The sequence below is a fragment of the Lontra canadensis genome, unplaced genomic scaffold (genome assembly GCF_010015895.1).
Source record: "Lontra canadensis isolate GAN:19392208 unplaced genomic scaffold, GSC_riverotter_1.0 scaffold74, whole genome shotgun sequence".
NCBI lineage: Eukaryota > Metazoa > Chordata > Mammalia > Carnivora > Mustelidae > Lontra > Lontra canadensis.
Window position 1 is genome coordinate 4057614 of NW_022631068.1, and position 17512 is coordinate 4075125.

The following is a 17512-nucleotide window of genomic DNA, read 5'->3' on the forward strand; positions in this document are numbered from 1 at the left end:
ACTTCTTTTCCTGCCTTTTTTCTTTAACTTCTTTTTTTTTTGATGTCACATCTAAGAGATCATTGCCAAATCCAGTGTCATGAAGACTTTGCACCAAGTTGTCTTCTAAGAGTTTTATAATTTTAGCTCTTACATTTAAGTCTTTGATCCATTTTAAGTTAAATTTTTATATGGTGTAAGGTAAGAATCCAGCTTTTTTTGCATGTGGATATTGTTTTCCCAGTACCATTTGTTGAAAAGGCTGTCCTGACTTTATTGAATAATATTGAAAATCATTTGACATATATACACAGGTTTATTTCTGGATTCTCCAGTCTAATCCATTGGTCTATATGTCTGTCCTTATGCCAGTACCACACTGATTTGATTACTGTAGCTTTATGATTAAGTTTTGAAATCAGGAAGTATAAAATCTCTTTGTTCTTTTGTTAAGATTGTTTTGGCTATTCAAAGTCCTTTAAGACTATATATGAATTTTTGGATGTTCTGTTTCTGCAAAAATCATCATTGGGCTTTTGGTAGGGATTGCATTAACAGAGCAGCATTCTAAAAATACTTATTTATGTAGATTATCAACCCTATTCTAACTTGGATGTTGTCAGAGCCTATGGAATTGTAGACATAAGAAGGTTCTTAGAGAGAGTATGGGTCCCAGCACCGGCTTCCTCTTACTCTATGCCCTGGCCTTTTCCTGCCCACTTTCCTTGGTGGTTCTCATTCCCCCCTTCTCTCTCTGTACCTGCAGTGATCCTCTGGAAGAAGGATTGAACAGGGAACTATATTGAAGTCTATGCCATTAATATTAGATATTATTGTATTAGATATAATACTGATCACAGCAGTCCTGAGAATGCTCCCCGGCCAGGCCCAAGGAATCCTTCAGAACCAGCTTCTGGATTGAGTGACGTTCCTGTTCTCCTCCCTGGTCCGGTGTCTGACTACCCGAGCTGTGGAGAAATTGACCTGAGCAACTCTGAAAACCATCTCTAGCCTATGTGGCTAGAGTCCATGCACTTTCAAAAAAAAAAAAAAAAAGAAGAAGAAGAAGAAGAAAGAAAAAGAAACTGGTTTCATTTAGTCTAACAAATCTGAATGCTCAAGATTGACACCTTGACAAATTATAGGAAATTGCAAACATTTTCCCAGACCCAATTATCAGGTCTTTTCCTGAAGAGTACTGAGAGGATTTAGGCAGGGAAATGTCCCCAGGGCAAGTTAAAATCACAGTGGGGGTGACAGGAGCTGGGATCAGCCAGCCTAGAACACTTTCCCTGTACCCCTGCTGGCTTCAGGAGCAGACCACCAACGTCTCCCTAACTGGGAGGCTGGGGACAGAAGGGACTGGGGACCAGTGTTGGCCCTCTCAGAGGGAGAGAGGAAGAAATGCTTATTTATCTGCCTTAGACAGTATTTTCATTTAGAAAGTATTTTGGTTCCTGTCAGGGAAGGTTAAGGCTGGTTGCCAGAAAAACCAAACGTCCCCCCTCCCCAAAGGAGGATTAATGTTCTCCCTAAACCTTTAAAAAAAAAAAAAAAAAAAAAAAGCCTTCTCTCTTCTTCAAAGACATCCTGTCTGCAGTGTTTCAAATGAGACTTTTCCTTCTTGTGGTGGTTTGTCAGTTGGTGGTGGGTGAACCTTGGAAGCTGGTCTTTTAGAACTGAGTCATTCAGGCTACAGGGCGCAGTCCCCTGTAGGGTATAAAATCTGTTCAGGGACTTTGCGATAGGCATTAAAAAATGAATTAGGGTACGATATATTAGAGCTTATTGCTTATAATAAGATATGTCTTGATAGTTTTCAGTTTTGCAGGTGGATATTTTGATGTTTGTAACGTCCTTCTTACTATTGAGTCGTCAAAACTTGTTAAAGCCATTATTTTATTTTTTTAAGTTTTTATTTATTTATTTGAGAGAATGAGAGAGAGAGAGAGAGCAGGAGAGGGGAGAGGGTCAGAGGGAGAAGCAGACTCCCCATGGAGCTGGGAGCCCAATGCGGAACTCGATTGTGGACTCCAGGATCATGACCTGAGCTGAAGGCAGTTGCTTAACCAACTGAGCCACCCAGGCATCCAAGTCATTATTTTAAAAATTATCTTTGGCTCAACAAGGCCTTGTCACGTTGCCAGTGCTAACCATTCTCAGCAAGATGCCATGCTAAGCAAATCCACGCAATAAATACAACTCCAAAAGGGACCCATTTCAGATTCGCTTTGAACCTAGTCCTTATTTTGGCCTTCTGGTTTGATTTCTATTTCATTGGTTACATTCTCCAAAAAAATAGATTTAATATAAGTAGGTATTTATAAAATATTTATTATAATTTTATGTAAAAAGTATTTCTTGATTTAATGGAGAAGTGTCTCCCCAACTTCAGTCTTTCACAAACTTGCGTGAGTTTTGCCAAATCGGTGAACTTCTTTTGTTTTATATTTTCGTTAAATCGACTCAAATTTTAAATCTCTATCAAATATCCATGAAACAGTTAACTTATATATGTGCTAGTTATCTTTTCTAATATTGCAATAAAACAAATATATGACTTTTAAAATATAAAAATAATCATCCACCTCTGAAAATAATAATACAGTGTGTGTTAAATAAATTACATTTAAATAAAAAATTTTTTAAAAATATTCACCCATGTGCCATTGAAAAGAGTTTCACTCACTTCAGTGGCCCACACACCATTGACGGAGAAATACTGATGTTCAGAACATTCTTTGATGTTTTTCTCTTTTCTCCCTCTTAGATTCCTTAGCTCTAACAAAGGTTTGTATGAGAACAGAAACTAGAGCTGTTCCTTATTAGGGAGAGAAGTGCTCTTAATTTTAAAGGTCTCTCCCCACTTTCCCTCCCCCAGGCTCGTTTTCATAGAATACCAGGATTTCTGAATTCACAAGCTCCTCATTCAAGGCTGACTCTTTCTTGACCCAGACAGTTTTCTCTGACATTTACTAATAACCATCTTAAGAGAACCATGGAGGCGGAATGCTTGGAGGTAAAGAAACACCTGTATGTCACAACCCAGAGTAAATGACAGGACTGCATTTTCTGGTTCCAACCTCCACTGGGCCTCTTGGAGAGTCTGAGTTTTGAATGGAAGTGGAGCTGAAAAGACACTAGAGAAATAGCTCATCCTTTCTTACAAATGGATGACTGAGGCCCAGAGGGGCAAAATGGCGCATCTAGGGTTACACCGTTGGCTGGTGACAAAGCTTAAATCTTGGCTCACCTACCCAAAGCAAGGTGAGGACAGTCTCATGCTGGGAATCACAAAATCCCAGCATTAGAAATGGCTGCTTTCCAAAGAAAGAGGAATAGGTCCCCAACAGCCACTTAAACCAAAGTCACTAGTGTGATACCTTCAGAATGATGGGAACATGTCAAACCACTCATGACCTTGAGCCCCCTTCACTATTAACTATTAAGGGGATTTCTAGCCATGACGTAAGTGCAAAATATAGATGGTCTTATCCTCCTCTGGTGCCCTGTTGCTTTACTCAGGAAACTCCTGTTCTGAAAACCAAATGCAGATCCTCTCAACCTTGTACAACTGTGACAAATAACCTTGAAATGTCCCCATGATTCCATAACCAGGGGACCCCAAGCTACATGCCAAGTAGAAATTCTGAAGCTTTGAGTCCTGATTTTGTTTTTTGTTTTTGCCAGAGTTCAGGCTAGAAAGTTTTAATAAAACTCTAATGACTAATCAGAAGTCTGCGTCTCTCTTGCCTTATATGTGAATTGTAAAAGCCCAGACTACCAAACTACAATCTCAAAGCCATGAGTGTTTCCTATACTCTGGAGAGCTATAGGGCACAAAGACGAGACAGGGAGGGGGGACCAGCGGATAGCCCCCCAACCTATAGCAGAAACATGGCACGACAGTTCAAAACTCATTGGTTCTGTGAGGCTTTCCCAAATGGGAGAATTAATGGATCCCAACCATTAGCCCTCATGGCCCTTGGTACAGCCCGCCACAGTCCCTTACACTGTTCTTTGCTCTCTTGGAGGCCTGTTGCATCTTTGGACAGTGAGTTCCTAGAGGGCAGGAGCTCTATTTTATTTTCCTGGATTCCCGGTACCTAGTGGAAGGAGGTGGCCCTCTGAAATCTGTTGTGGGGGAGATGTGGACAATATTCTAGGGAAGCACAGAGTAGGGAAAAAGGCCATGTGATGTAAACGGAGTGATTCATTCAGTTTTAAGGTCTCACTGTGACAGAGAAGACATCTGAGCAGGGCTTTAAAAGACAAGTAGGAGTTTCTGGGAGCCATTTTGGCCCAGCCTGAGAAGCGACAGCGCCTACATCATGACAGCCCTTCCCCCACCTGGCACCTTGTGTCTGAAGGAGGCACACAGCCTCATCTCGGTCTGTACGTTTCTCGTATCCAAGCTAGGTGTCTGTGTAACTCTGGATCAGTCGTGAGCTCGTCAGTCATTGGCTAGTTTCCAGCTGGGCACGTTAAGGTTAAAAATACACGGACGTGCGAGGTAGAGGCATTTGTCAAAACCATTTCAAGGAGGCTTTATGGAAGTTCCAAGGAATGTGTGGGAGCAGAGAAGTCACCCTGACCCACGTACTTAGGTTCGGTGGAATGTGCCCAAGACTTCTTTGGGAAACCGGGACGCACCTCCGAATGTGATGTAGTTCTTGTAACGGAGTCCATGGTTACAACCTGCCCACAAAGACCCCCTTTTCTTTAGCACTTACTGTTTTTTCCCATTTTAAAAAAATGTAAATTCGATTCACATATACTGTATTACTCGTTTAAGAGGTAGAGGTCAGTGACTCATCCGTCTTGTGTAGTACCCAGGGCTCACTACGTCATGGAGTGCTTGTTTTCTAATGATTGATAACACTGATTAACTATGTTAATTCCAGCTGTTCCTCTCTGCTAGAATGTAAACTTCATGAAGGCAGGGTCTTGTTGTATTGCATTGATGTATCCTGAGTACCAGGAGCCATGTCTGACACACATTGAGTGAGTGAATATTGACATGAGGAAAGATATTTGAATGAACAAATAATAAAATGCTTCTGCCCCAGATCTGAGCTCAAGTAATGGGAAAGACAGTTGTCCTGGGAGAAGTAGAACTCGGGAACGGAGGTCACAAGGATTTCCTCCAGAGACCCAGCCTCTGTCCAGAAGCTGCCTCCTTCCCAGTGGCTGGGCTGGCTTGTACCCCACCAAGGATGTCGTGAACACACCTAAGCAACAGAAAAGTTGATGCCTCAAAAGCTCCTTTGAGTGTCTCTTGTTTAAATGTATCCCTCATCAAAGGAGGGAGCTGTGATGATTCAGGCCCGGAGCAATGTGTCAGGAGCCCTGGGTTCAAGTCCCGGCTATTTCCACCTCTAGCTATGTGATTTCAGGTCAGTCGTTAGCCCTCCCTTGAGCCTCTGTTTCCCGACTCATAAAATGGGGGCAGTGAACTCATCTTCACGGCGTGCCTAGCGCTGCACCTCCTGATACCAGGTGGCCCTCCATGAGCAGCATCAGGCCCATGGAGACCCTCTGAAAGCCCGGCCGAGTGGGTGGGTTCGAGAGCCTGTTTCCAAGCCAGTCTGCAGCTCTCCCCAGGAAAAGATCCAGCAACGCCCCATGAGTTTTGTTAGGGAGGTTTGGGCAGCACCCCCCCCCGCTCCAAACCGAAATCCCCAGTAAGTCAGGAAGATGTATGTGTTTTAAAACATTGGGAGGTCTGCTTTGGATCACCCTGGAGCTGCGGCTTCCTGGAGCAGCTGGGAGTGAGTGGAGGGAAGCGGTTCCTTTGCTGGGAGTTCTCCGGGCTCAGTGCTCAGGTCCCACACGGGGGCTGTCTGCATTCGGCTTTGGCGGCCGTTGACTTTCAAATCATAAAAAGCCGCTCTCTACACAGTTTACTCTGTTGCTAGAAGGCAGCGGAACATAGGTATTAAAAAAAAAAAAAAAAGGCAGAAGAAGCAGCCGTTAATCCCGCCAGGCTTCTGGGCACTGGAGCGGTTGCGGATGACAAAAGTTAATTAGAAACATGAGCAGTTTAACTGAAAACACTTGTGACAATTGGAAGGGCAGCCTCTCCCGTTGGAGAATTTTTCCTGGGGAACCGTTGCAGGAGGAAGTTACTGCTCCTAGGTAAGTCGTGTCATGGTGACTTTGCAGACGCGGACGTGCCCTTTGGGGGCTGCGGTGCCGCATCCTGTCTGTCCCGTGGGGTAGGCGGGCATGGGCTGTTGGTGGCGCGACTCCAGGCTCAGCGGGGACTTGCCTTCTGGGTCACTTTCTGTCTGACAGTTGCCCTAATGCCTGTGACAGAGCGGTGTGGTTCTGAGCGCTCCCTGAGGAGGGCATCACAGCCCTTGTTCCTGGAATATGGGCCCCTCGCCGGGCAGGAGAACTCCAGTATGGAAACTGCCCTTCGTAGAATCATTCAGATTCTCAGTTTGGAAGTATCCTGAGGCTTGTCTGAGCAGAGAGTCTGGCTGAGGAAACACTCCCCGAGCGCCAAAGGGGAAGCCTTGACTTTCCGATAACCTGTGTGTTTTTATGCCTCCGGTAAAGCGTATGCAGTGGATACTCTGAAGCTAAAAGGTCTTTTTAAAAGTCTTGCCTGAATCATGTTTATACCTCCTTCAGAGTGTCAGCATAGGAAAAACGTGTCTGCTTTGATAGGACCTAGCAAATTCCTCAGGTAATTATTCTGTAAAGATTATGCTTGGTTTCTCTTTCTTTCTTTTCTTCCCCCTGTTTTAATGTCTCTCCTATATTTCTTAAAGTTGGCTAATTCCCAGTTATTTCGCGTAACTGAGAACTCGGGTTGTGGGTTGAATAATTCATAACAGTAGGCATTTCCTACGTCTTTCCTACATACCATAGATAGACTTTTTGGCTAGTTTATGTTTCCGTAAATGTATGCTTAATTGTGCTTTGCACATGTTGGTGCTAAGATCCATGCACATTTGCATGACAGATACCAGAATGTGCCGGTAACATGAACAGGGTATGATGGAGAGCAGCGGGCAGGTAGGATTTGAACCTACAGGTAAATGCACAAGGCGGGGAATGGTGTCATCTGGCATTTGGGTAGAGAGCGATGGACCCTGGAACCATGGCCCGCCCTCCCGCACCCACAGCGCAGGTCCGTAGGCATAATTTGGTTTTCCTTCTCTTTCCCATCTCTGCAGAGCCATTGGCGAGCCCCGCCTCCACCCACCCCGGAATGAGCGAAAATGCACCTGCTTCTCTGGAGAGCGGCAGCAGTCCCAGCCCTGCTAACAGCAGCGCATCCTCAGCCATCCCACAGCCCGGCGCTGCCTCCAAGCCCTGGCGCAGTAAGTCGGTCAGCGTGAAGCACAGCGTCACGGCGTCCGTGCTCTCGGTCAAGCAGCCTGTGCCTGAGGCCCCCAGGCCCGCCCCCGAAGCCATGAAGCCGGCCCCCAACAATCAGAAGTCCATGCTGGAAAAACTCAAGCTTTTCAATAGCAAAGGGGCTTCCAAAGCAGGCGAGGGCCCCGGGTCGCGGGACACGAGCTGCGAGCGGCTGGAGATTCTGCCCAGCTTTGAGGAGAGCGAGGAGATGGAGGTCACCGCGCGCTCGCTGTCCACGGCAGGTCCCGCTTCCAACAGCCCCAAGATTGCGCTCAAGGGCATCGCCCAGAGGACTTTCAGCCGGGCGCTGACCAACAAGAAGAGCTCCCCGAAAGGCAATGAGAAAGAAAAGGAGAAACAGCAGCGGGAGAAAGAGAAGGAGAAAAGCAAGGACCTCGCCAAGAGAGCCTCTGTGACAGAAAGGCCAGACCTCAAAGAGGGGCCGAAAGAAGACCCCAGTGGGACGGTGCTGACTGAGATGCCAAAAAAGTCCTCCAAGATCGCCAGCTTCATCCCCAAAGGGGGAAAGCTCAACAGTGCCAAGAAGGAGGCTCCGGCCCCTTCCCACAGTGGAATACCAAAACCAGGGATGAAGAGCGTGCCCGGGAAATCCCCAAGTGCCCCTGCCCCTTCCAAGGAGGTGGAGCGGAGCCGGGGTGGGAAGCCGAGCTCGGGGCTCCCCCAGCAGAAGCCCCAGCTAGACGGCAGACACTCCAGTTCCTCCTCCAGCCTGGCGTCCTCAGAAGGCAAAGGCCCTGGAGGGACCACCCTGAACCACAGCATCAGCAGCCAGACTGTCAGCGGGTCCGTCGGGACCACCCAGACCACGGGAAGCAATACCGTCAGTGTCCAACTACCTCAGCCCCAGCAGCAATACAGCCACCCCAACACCGCCACCGTTGCGCCTTTCCTGTACAGGTAGGTGTCTGCCCACCCGTCCTGGGCCATGTGCCAGGGAGCCTCTCTGGTGCGGTCTAGGTCTTGGAGGATGGGACTCTGGCCTGCCTTCCAGGAACAGGCGAGCGACCGGCTGAGGCGAGGCTCCTCATAGGGCTGTGCACCTGTGCTCGAGGGAGCAGTCAGCCCAGCATGGCTTTGGGGAGCAGCGGGAGGGAAAGCTAAGGAGCTGCCCCAGATGAGAAGGAGTTTGCTGGGCATGTGGGGACCCAGAGCCATTTACAGAAGCAGCCTCAGCACGGGCAGACACGGCGGGTGGTTTGGTGTCACCCGACGTGACCAGCCCCAGCGTCAGCCCTAACGGATCCCGAACAGGCTCCCAAAAATGAGCAACACGGAAGTCCCCTTGCTGGATACCTGGGGCTTCTTCTCACAGGTTTTGAACTTCTACACACTCATGGTTTCTTGCTGCATCACACGTATTAGGCATTTTTTCAGTCCTTGCTGTGAGCTAGGCTCTTTGGAGAGGCTAGCGGGAACGGGAGGAAGGGACCAGTTCTAGAAGAACGAAAGAACCAGGTTATACTGAGACAGGCCTGGATGTTTGCTTGTCTGACTCCGTGTCGCCCCGTCCCTGTCTGTCTCTAACGGCACATCCACAGGACCATGGGCAAGCACGGGGAGCCAGGTGCTGCTCGCTCTGTGTGCTGGTGGCCCACGGGGGCCTCCGATGGCTCCGCCCACACCCAACTGGTTCTGGGTGGTCCTTGACACATGCAGATGAGTCCCCTCCAGCAGGCAGAAGCTCCCTTAACACTGCTTTTAAGGGCGTCCCAAGGCTTTGCTCACCGTGCTCACCTCGATCCCATATTTGAAATGCACAGCGCCTTTGGCCACTCTGCACAGCCGAATGTTCGTGATACCCCTGCCTGCCTGCCTAGCAGAAGGGGACCGGAGACTGAATGCCATGTCCTAGGCACTTCCTGTAAAGCCTCTGGCCTAAATACAGACACGTACACACGTACACACTCGTATGCCCACAGGCACGGACGTACGTTGACAGTCACAAGTATGGACGCAAGTCCACCTTCCTGTACAAAATGCTAGTGTGCGTGTGCCCACGTGTATTCACATCCCTGTTCATATGCATACACTCATGCCCACACTTTCAGCTTCCTGTGTTGACATGGTCCCCCAAAGACTTGGATATCCTTTCTCTCACTCCCCAAGTTGTACTCTGGGAGGCTTTGTTACCATCCCTACCAATGGCGGCTGGAAAGACTGGCCCGACTGATTCAGAGCAAAGCCCAGCAGGTCCAGCCAGGGAGGGAATGCCAGGCCTCTTCTCGTCCCTCTTTCCTTCTCTTCGGCTCACTCTCCCCTTCAGCAGGGGTCATGCCCAGATTTTTTAATTGGGAGAAGGTCATCTCTTTATTCCACCAAGTCATCAGCTCAGCTAACAGTTGGAGAAGAGTGCCCGGGCTTAGAGAATGAATGACTCAGCGCTTGTGCGTCTCCACGCAGGGCTTTGAATACAACTGTCCTCTGAACCGTGGAGGCAATTGAATTGCTCCCCATGAAATTTTTATCATTCCAATAATGTTAATAGTCTTGAGGTCACGCATATTCAAGCTCCTGCTCACAGAGTCTTGATTTGCATTTTCCAAATTAAAATATAGGATGGTCTTTGGTCACCATCCATTTCACTCCCTCTTTCTTTTTTTTTTCTGTAATCATTGGAAGGATTGTGAGACATTTAACCTCTTTTAAAATTTCAAGCTTTTCTGTGAGAGGAAAACTCTTAACGAAAGGGCAAATGTCTGACAAATAGGAGGAATGAGAAAATGTCATGCTCTTTGTCAAGCTGCATTTTCATGTTCACGTTCACCGCGTGCGATGTCCTTCTGGCCCCCCTGACGTGCCTTTCCTTGTCAGGTGAACCAGGATGGGAATTGGAGCAACCGGGCTCTGTCTTTTATTAGCTGGTGACTCCCCGTGTAGTCTTGGGCCCTGCCTTTGGGGACAGCTAGGGAGACTATGCACCAAGTATGTGCAGAGACCCAGCAAAGGGCTTTTCGTGCCCTAGCCCATATAGTCACCCCGACATGCCATGAGCTAGCTATTTTTGAAATACCCATTCTGTAGGTGAGCAAACTGAGGCTTATAGTAATTAAATAACTTGCACCAAGTCCAGAGCTAATAACTAGGAGAGCTGGTGTTTAAAACCAAGTCTGTCTAACTAGAGGGACCGAGTTCCTAAACACAAACCAGTTTTGACTCTCTGAATCACTGCATCTCTCTGATCTACCTTGTCCTCATCTGTAGAATGAGGAGACTGGATGAAATGTGGGGATTTTTTAAGAAAAACAGGTTAGACACCCCTTGTGCTCTGAAGTTCACTCAAGTTCATGGCTCACAGCAGACAATTTGTGCTGCTCCCCCCACCCCACCCCACCCCACACCCCCCAGAATCTGTCCATGTTAGTGATGTTATCAAGCCACAAAAGAAAGATAAATCATCGTTTAAAATCACTCTGAATGAGTTCTGTTTATCAATTCAGAAGTAACCCTGGACATCTATTACTTGACACTTGACCAAATGCTTCAGTGTCTTATCACGTGTGATTCTTGTAGCAGCCAGGGGAGGTCGCTGTTGTAAGCCCTGCTGCACAGATGGGGAACCTGATGGTCAGAGGTGTGAAGTGACTTCTCAGAGGTGCAGGCTAACCTCCAGCCAGCTACAGTCCTACAGCCGGGAGGGTTCAGACTCCGAGTCTAATGCTCCTTCCCGTATCCAGCATCTTTCCAGACTTAAACATTTCTCATATGTCCATTCATCACACCCTGCTGACCTCTACTGTACAAGTGAACTTGATCAGCTCAAGTTCTTGCAGGTACATATCAAAAAAGCCAGTCTTTGCTTTCAGAGAGCTCAGTGGTTGAGGAAAGGTGTATTAATTAGATCCCATTGTAATGTATCGGCATCAGATGAGTAAGAGCCCTGGAGAAACACACAAGGGGAGCCATGAGCTAGCACCGCCCGGGGAGCCTTCCTGGCCAAGATGACATGGGAACTGCGTGCTGAAGGCAGATTGGATGCAAAGTGAGGAAGAAGGAGGAAAAGAGCCTTCGGGCACAGGTCCCAGTAACTACAAAGACATAACTCCTAAGGGCGTGATGTGATCTCAAAATGGAGGGAAGGCTCAGGTGGAATATCGGGCCCCGGGTATGTGTAAAGGGCAGGAGTGGTAGAAGACAGGGCTGGGGATGAAGGAAGAATCCCCAATGGGGCATTGTCTTCCACAGTAAGGACTTAAGAACTTTCTCCGTGGACAATGGAAACAATCAGAGGCCTTTCCTCAGAGGGATGTGATCACCCGAGTATCACAAAAATCAGCGGAGGATAGTGTGGGGAGCAGACCAGACCTACAGGCAGTCTAGAATAGAGAGCATGGATTCAGATACCTGATTCAGACCCAAACGGTAATATAAATCAGCGGCTTGGGTAATGGGACTGTGGCCTCCGGAGTTCTGGGCTTCTCCGGAGGGAGCAACCATCCCTTGGCACCAGCAGGTAGTGCCCTGCAAGAAAGTCAATCAGGACTTTCTTTGTTTTTACGGAAAAAGAAGAGAAAGGGACAAGGCAGAAATCCAGATATTTCTTGCGAAATCTCCCAATTTTAAAATGTTGAAACGAATTCAAAAAGCGTTAAAATACTACACAGACCAGTGAGAATCCGTGGGCTGGTTCCAATACTTGGCTGCGGTTCGCAACCCGTAGGCTGGAGGCAGTGTACCTGTTTACACCGTACTTCTAGGGCAGAGAGGATGAGACCTTGGACTCTGGCCAGTGGGTCCAGAGGAGCAGTGTGGATCCGAATATTCTCAACGGTTGGAGACAGCAGGAATTTGGAACTGATGGCTTCATTTGGAGGGCACAGGCGGGGCAGGATGGATGACGAGGTTTCCCAGTACGCCCCACACTGAAGACCGTTCACATTCTTGGCAAACGCTTTCTTCATAGAGAGTGAAATCCGGCTGAATGAGCTCAGGATGCTAATGAATTAATAAGGCTACACCCAGGGTTATGCATCTGAGTGCAATTATGCATTTGCACACCATGCCGAAGTCAGCAGAGATAATTGTGACAAGAAGGCATTGCACGAAGCAGTTGCCTTGATTTGCTTGACAAATGAGGGCACGGAGAAGGTTTGGGGAAGTACAGATTTCAGTCAAGTGTTGAAATAATGATCAATGCGACCTTTCATCTCAGAAGATCTGAGCTCTGAATCAGAGACGGAGAGGGCAAACACACCTGCTTGGCACCCACTCCCGACCCGTTTCATAGTCACCTCTTCAGAGAGAGCCATGTCAGGAGGATCGGGGGAGGGCTGTGGGGCTTTTAATGGAGTCATCTTTATGCTTGACTTGCTGGCATTGCTGAGTACTCAGAAGTTTGCTCTTTGGCAGAGGTTAAATGATCCAAACCACGCTGTACTCTCCAGCGTTTTTCTGGCTAGACCTAGCTCCCTGATGGGGACTCAGAGAAGCTTCCGCAGTGAGGGCTTGCAGACCCTGCGTTTGGGCAATGAATATTTCATCTTTTACAGTTCGGTGGCTCTCTCTGTTTCTAGGACATTGCTCCACATGCGCCGATGAATTATTTAGAGTCAGTCTGTTGGTCTGCTCTGTTCTAAAGCTTCTTGTCGAAGGGAGTGATGGTGGGTGGGTGCTGTGGTCAGACCACAGTGGTCCAGATGTGGTAGCTACTGCTTGTGACAAGTGTGTCTGCTTTGGTTTGTGTGTGAAGGTCCCAGACAGACACCGAAGGGAATGTTACTGCTGAATCCAGCTCCGCGGGTGTGAGCATGGAGCCCAGCCACTACACCAAGAGTGGACAGCCTGCTCTGCAAGAACTCACTGGTGAGTATGGAGCCCCCGGAACGTCTGTGTCTGCTGGAGATGAGGCCTCCCGTATGGCCACCTGCTGGAAGGGCATAAACCCAGCCTGACTCAGAGTGACTTCACTGTTGCATTGATGGATGAGCTAAGGGAACTTAACGTTAATTTTTTACTATTTTCTTTCTTCTTGCTTCCTGTCCTCTCTCACACAATTCACTTCCTCGTCCCTAGAATCGTTAAGTATGTCCCTTACTTATTGGCAGATCTTATTTTAATACGTATTCCATTTCATTCATGTAGGGGCTCTGGGCTGCTCTGACACTTAACCTTGAATCTCCTTGTTTACTCTTCAGATAAAGTCACTTTTGCTATAAAACACTGTCTTCTTTTCTTTCGTGTATGGAAGCACTGATTGAAAACGCATTCTTAGCATTATCCATTAATCGGAAAGAATTTTATGTGAAAACATAAAATCCACAGTTGCCATGTAGTTAATGGCACAGATACTGATTTATTAATGTTATACTGCCACATTCTTAAAGGAGAAAAGTTAGCGTAAGAGTTAGGATTCCTCCTGCCCTGGATTTGGAGTTACCACCCCGTCTGTCTGTCTTCCCTGTTCCCCAACTCTGTGCCCTCTCTTCCAGCAACTTCTAATCAGGGAAGCAAGCGGTAAACCACATATTTAGCAGTGGTTGTGTTATTCTTCACATATCTTACCACTTCCAGAGTTGGGTTAAAAATTGAATCCATGTTTAAAATCCATTTATTAGACTAAATATCCATGACCACACCATTTTAATAGCCACATTACAGCTGTGGAATTGGTCTGCAGCCCACGTGATGGAATCGTACCCATCTCACCATTAACCCTGAGTATTAATTTCAGAGGCTCTCAGCGATTTAACTATTTCCTTCTGGTTCTGCTGGCCGGGCGCGGTGACGGGGCAGCGTTTTGAGGCCATTTATAAGTGATCTGTCGTGCAGCGGCTCAGGGCCCCACATTTGGGATTGATTTTGTGCTTCCTTCTCACCAAGCTCCGTAGCCCCCTTGCAGATGAGGACACAGAGAGGCCAGCCGAAGAGCCCACTACGAGAAGGGCGTGGCGTTCGGTGACGGCTCAGGCCTCCACATGCATTCCAGCCCGTGTTCTTTTGTGCACACATCAAAGGAGCCGGGCCAGCGCTCCGAGAGCCCGGCGTGTATCAGACGTGTGTCCCGTGGAGTAGTGTGGATTCGTGTCAGACACAGGCTGGCAGAATTCACATTTGAAAAGCAAAAGCAGCAACCAGAGAACATTCCACATCACACTTGAATTTCAGAGTGACAGATTACAGCCTGTGATCTTTCACCGGTTCTTCCCTTTCTCCATGTGTCTCCTCTGCGTCGGGCCTGCACAGCCAAGGACGTGTTCGGGGAACCCGAGATGCTGCAGTTGGTATGGGGGACGGATCTGTGCAGCCAGGCTTGTCTGATCACGCACTCTGGTTTTTGTGAAGTCTGATGACATGTATTGTTGATGGGAATTTTGCCTGCCCTTCCTTCCTTCCTTCTTTTCTTCCTTTTTCTTCCTTTTGCTGATGGGAATTTCTTAATCAGAGTGGCTTGTCTTTACATTCAAGGAGTAGAAATCAAATGTGTGACTGTACTGTGGATTATTTTATAGAGACAGCAAATGGTAGTACAAGGTTAAATGAACTTATCCACAGCCGATCCCTTGAAATGACAGTGAATGGTAGGTGTATTTAGAAATAGATTTTTAGGGGGAACCTGGGTGGCTCTGTCACTTGAGTGCCTGACTCTTGATTTGGGCTCATGTCATCATCTCAGGGTCATGAGATCGGTCAAGTTCTGCATTGGGCTCCACACTCACTCGCTCTTTCAAAAAAATAAGAAGAAAAAGAAAAAAGAAAAGAAAAAAGAAAAACAAAAGAAAGAAATGGACATTTAGGAGACGATTTGACCAATTGGTTTGTTCTTCCCCTCCTTTGGCAGGGAAGGGGGACCAGGTGGATTTTCCCATGGTGCTTTGTCATTTGCATAACATTACACCTGAGGGGGCACCTGGGTGGCTCAGTGGGTTAAGCTTCTGCCTTTGGCTCAGGTCATGATCTCAGGGACCTGGGATCGAGCCCCGTGTCGGGCTCTCTGCTCAGCGGAGAGCCTGCTTCCCCCTCTCTCTCTGCCTGCTGCTCTGCCTACTTGTGATCCCCCTCTCTCTGTCAAATGAATAACTAAAATCTTAAAAAAAATTTTTTTAATATATTAAAAAAAAATTACACCTGAGACCTGCATCTTGGGTGGTAAGGTTAGAAGGAAACATGCACACCTGTTTATTATCTGATCCTTGAATCCCTTCTGCCCATCACTGATGAAATGTCTTTCCGTCTCTGCTTGGATATTTGGGACAGGAAGTTATTCCTTCATAAGGCAGCCTTTCCATTTTTGTTGACTCTAACTAATAACAGACTTCTTTATTCTTTCATTTCTAGTCACTGGATATAATCCATCTCCTGTAGCCCACAGATAATTTCCATTCTCTGTCATACAACAGGTTCTTCCTTAAGGCTCCTTCCTCCAAGTAAAAATCCTGAGTCCCTTCCATGTTCCCCTTGTAACACCCTGACATCCCCCAAACTCGGCTCTATGTGATCAGAATGTGGTGTGCTGTCCATCACGACCAGTGGCCTGAGGAAGGCTGACCTTGCAAATTCAGCAGAGCTGCAGGGAGCGTGGATTAGCTTAACATTTCTGTATATGAGCAGAAGGAGCCTCCCTTCCCATGGGAGCATGGTCGGGTTCTTATTTTGTTCAGGGGGTGAGTTGGTAGGGGACTCTTACATCATCCGTGGGGCAGAATTGGCAATTTAGAGTGTGATCACCTAAGCAAGGCAGGTGGGTTCTTGGCTTGCCTTTCTGCATTGCTCTTGGAATCTGGTATGTGTAGAGCTCTGAGGGGAGCAGACATTTCCCAGCAGACCTTCCCCCCCCCCCACACACACACACACCCCACCCCAGGGAAAAGAATGAAGCCCAAATCCAACATGCCCTTCTCTTGGGCCAGGCATATAATATGCATCTTCATTTAATCCTCCGACTGACCCTTTCAGGGAAGGTTCTCATCCCCGTTTTACAGATGGCATTCGGAAAGATCAGTGACTTACTCGAAGTCAAGTGCAGCACTGCCAAGATTCAAGTCTTTGTCTGTCAAAGTGCAAATAGTCTGTGCTTTTTCTTCAACCCTACACTGACCAAGCATTTCTGGACAATAAATAGGTCTCAGGCATCCATAGATTTGTGTGACGGTCACTAAGAGTAAGGGTGAGTTACCTTCCCATGTCGAAGATCTTTGAATTTCTAAAGGAGAGTTAGCAGACAAACATGTCAATTAGGAGAGACTTGGAGAAATAAGTATAATTATTATAATTTGATATGTGATTAATTAATTTGAAAATGTGTGCCTGGACTTAGCTTTGATAAATGTGTACCGCAGGGCCTAGACCTGTCCAAAGGGTCAGTACCTTTTTGGCCTTCTTACATAGATAGAATGTGGCCAAACTAAAGATATTTACCTGATGGCCCCAGGAGAAAGATACAGTTACTGTCTTCCAGCGCCTCTCAGGGGAGGTAAGCAAACATTCATCACTGCTTTCCTTTCAAAAACACATCCATAGATGTATTTTTAAAGAATTGGGTGGGAAATGCAAGCTGGACCACTTTTCAGATAAGAGAAAAATGCCTTCCAACTTTCTCTTGGTTCAAAAGGGGGAGAAAATTGAAAACACTTGGCATTTTCAAGGACAAGAGAGTTGGCTAGAGCCAGTTTTCCCCATAAAATCACACATTTATCATTCGGTCCATCTGCCAGCCTCCAGGCACCACCGTGTCAAGAACGACCTACGGAGGCTGTTTTGTCTCAGAAAGAAAGTCGATGCTGTACCATTTCTTCGCGGCCTGTTGCCTTCTTAATGGCGACCGCTGGGAGTTCTCCTTGGCGTCTCGTGTAAATCCTCCTCGCTGCTGCCCGTGTGCCCTGTGTTCTGTGTGGAGATTTCTTTAATAAGGTTGCTCAACTCTTTTGACTGAGAGAGTCACAGGCTTTTCAAGAGTCTCGATGGTGCTTCTGTGGTCTTCTCAGCCCTCCCTGGAATTACTCTGAGGAAAGGACACTTATTCCTTTTCATCATGCTTGGGGTGATTCCCGTCTCCTCTGCACCCTCTCAGCCCAAACAAAACAGAATTGCCAGAGAACCCAGAGCAAGGCTACTCTTGAGGGCACGTGGTTTTCCAGCTTCTGTATGGCCTTTGTCTCCTGGTACACTTGACCCGGCTTGACCTCTGCCTGGCCAGGTGTCCTCCAGA

General features: G+C 47.4%; 1 protein-coding gene across 3 annotated transcripts in view; it reads left to right on the plus strand.

Moving 5' to 3' along the window:
- The window catches only part of NAV2 (neuron navigator 2), a 382063-nt gene that overhangs the window by 207665 nt on the left and 156886 nt on the right, over positions 1-17512 (plus strand). For all 3 annotated transcript variants that reach the window (XM_032881202.1, XM_032881203.1, XM_032881204.1), the window contains 2 exons: positions 7167-8268; positions 13058-13170. In XM_032881202.1, the coding sequence (XP_032737093.1) occupies positions 7167-8268; positions 13058-13170 (1215 nt within the window). The remainder of the gene's footprint in view (positions 1-7166; positions 8269-13057; positions 13171-17512) is intronic.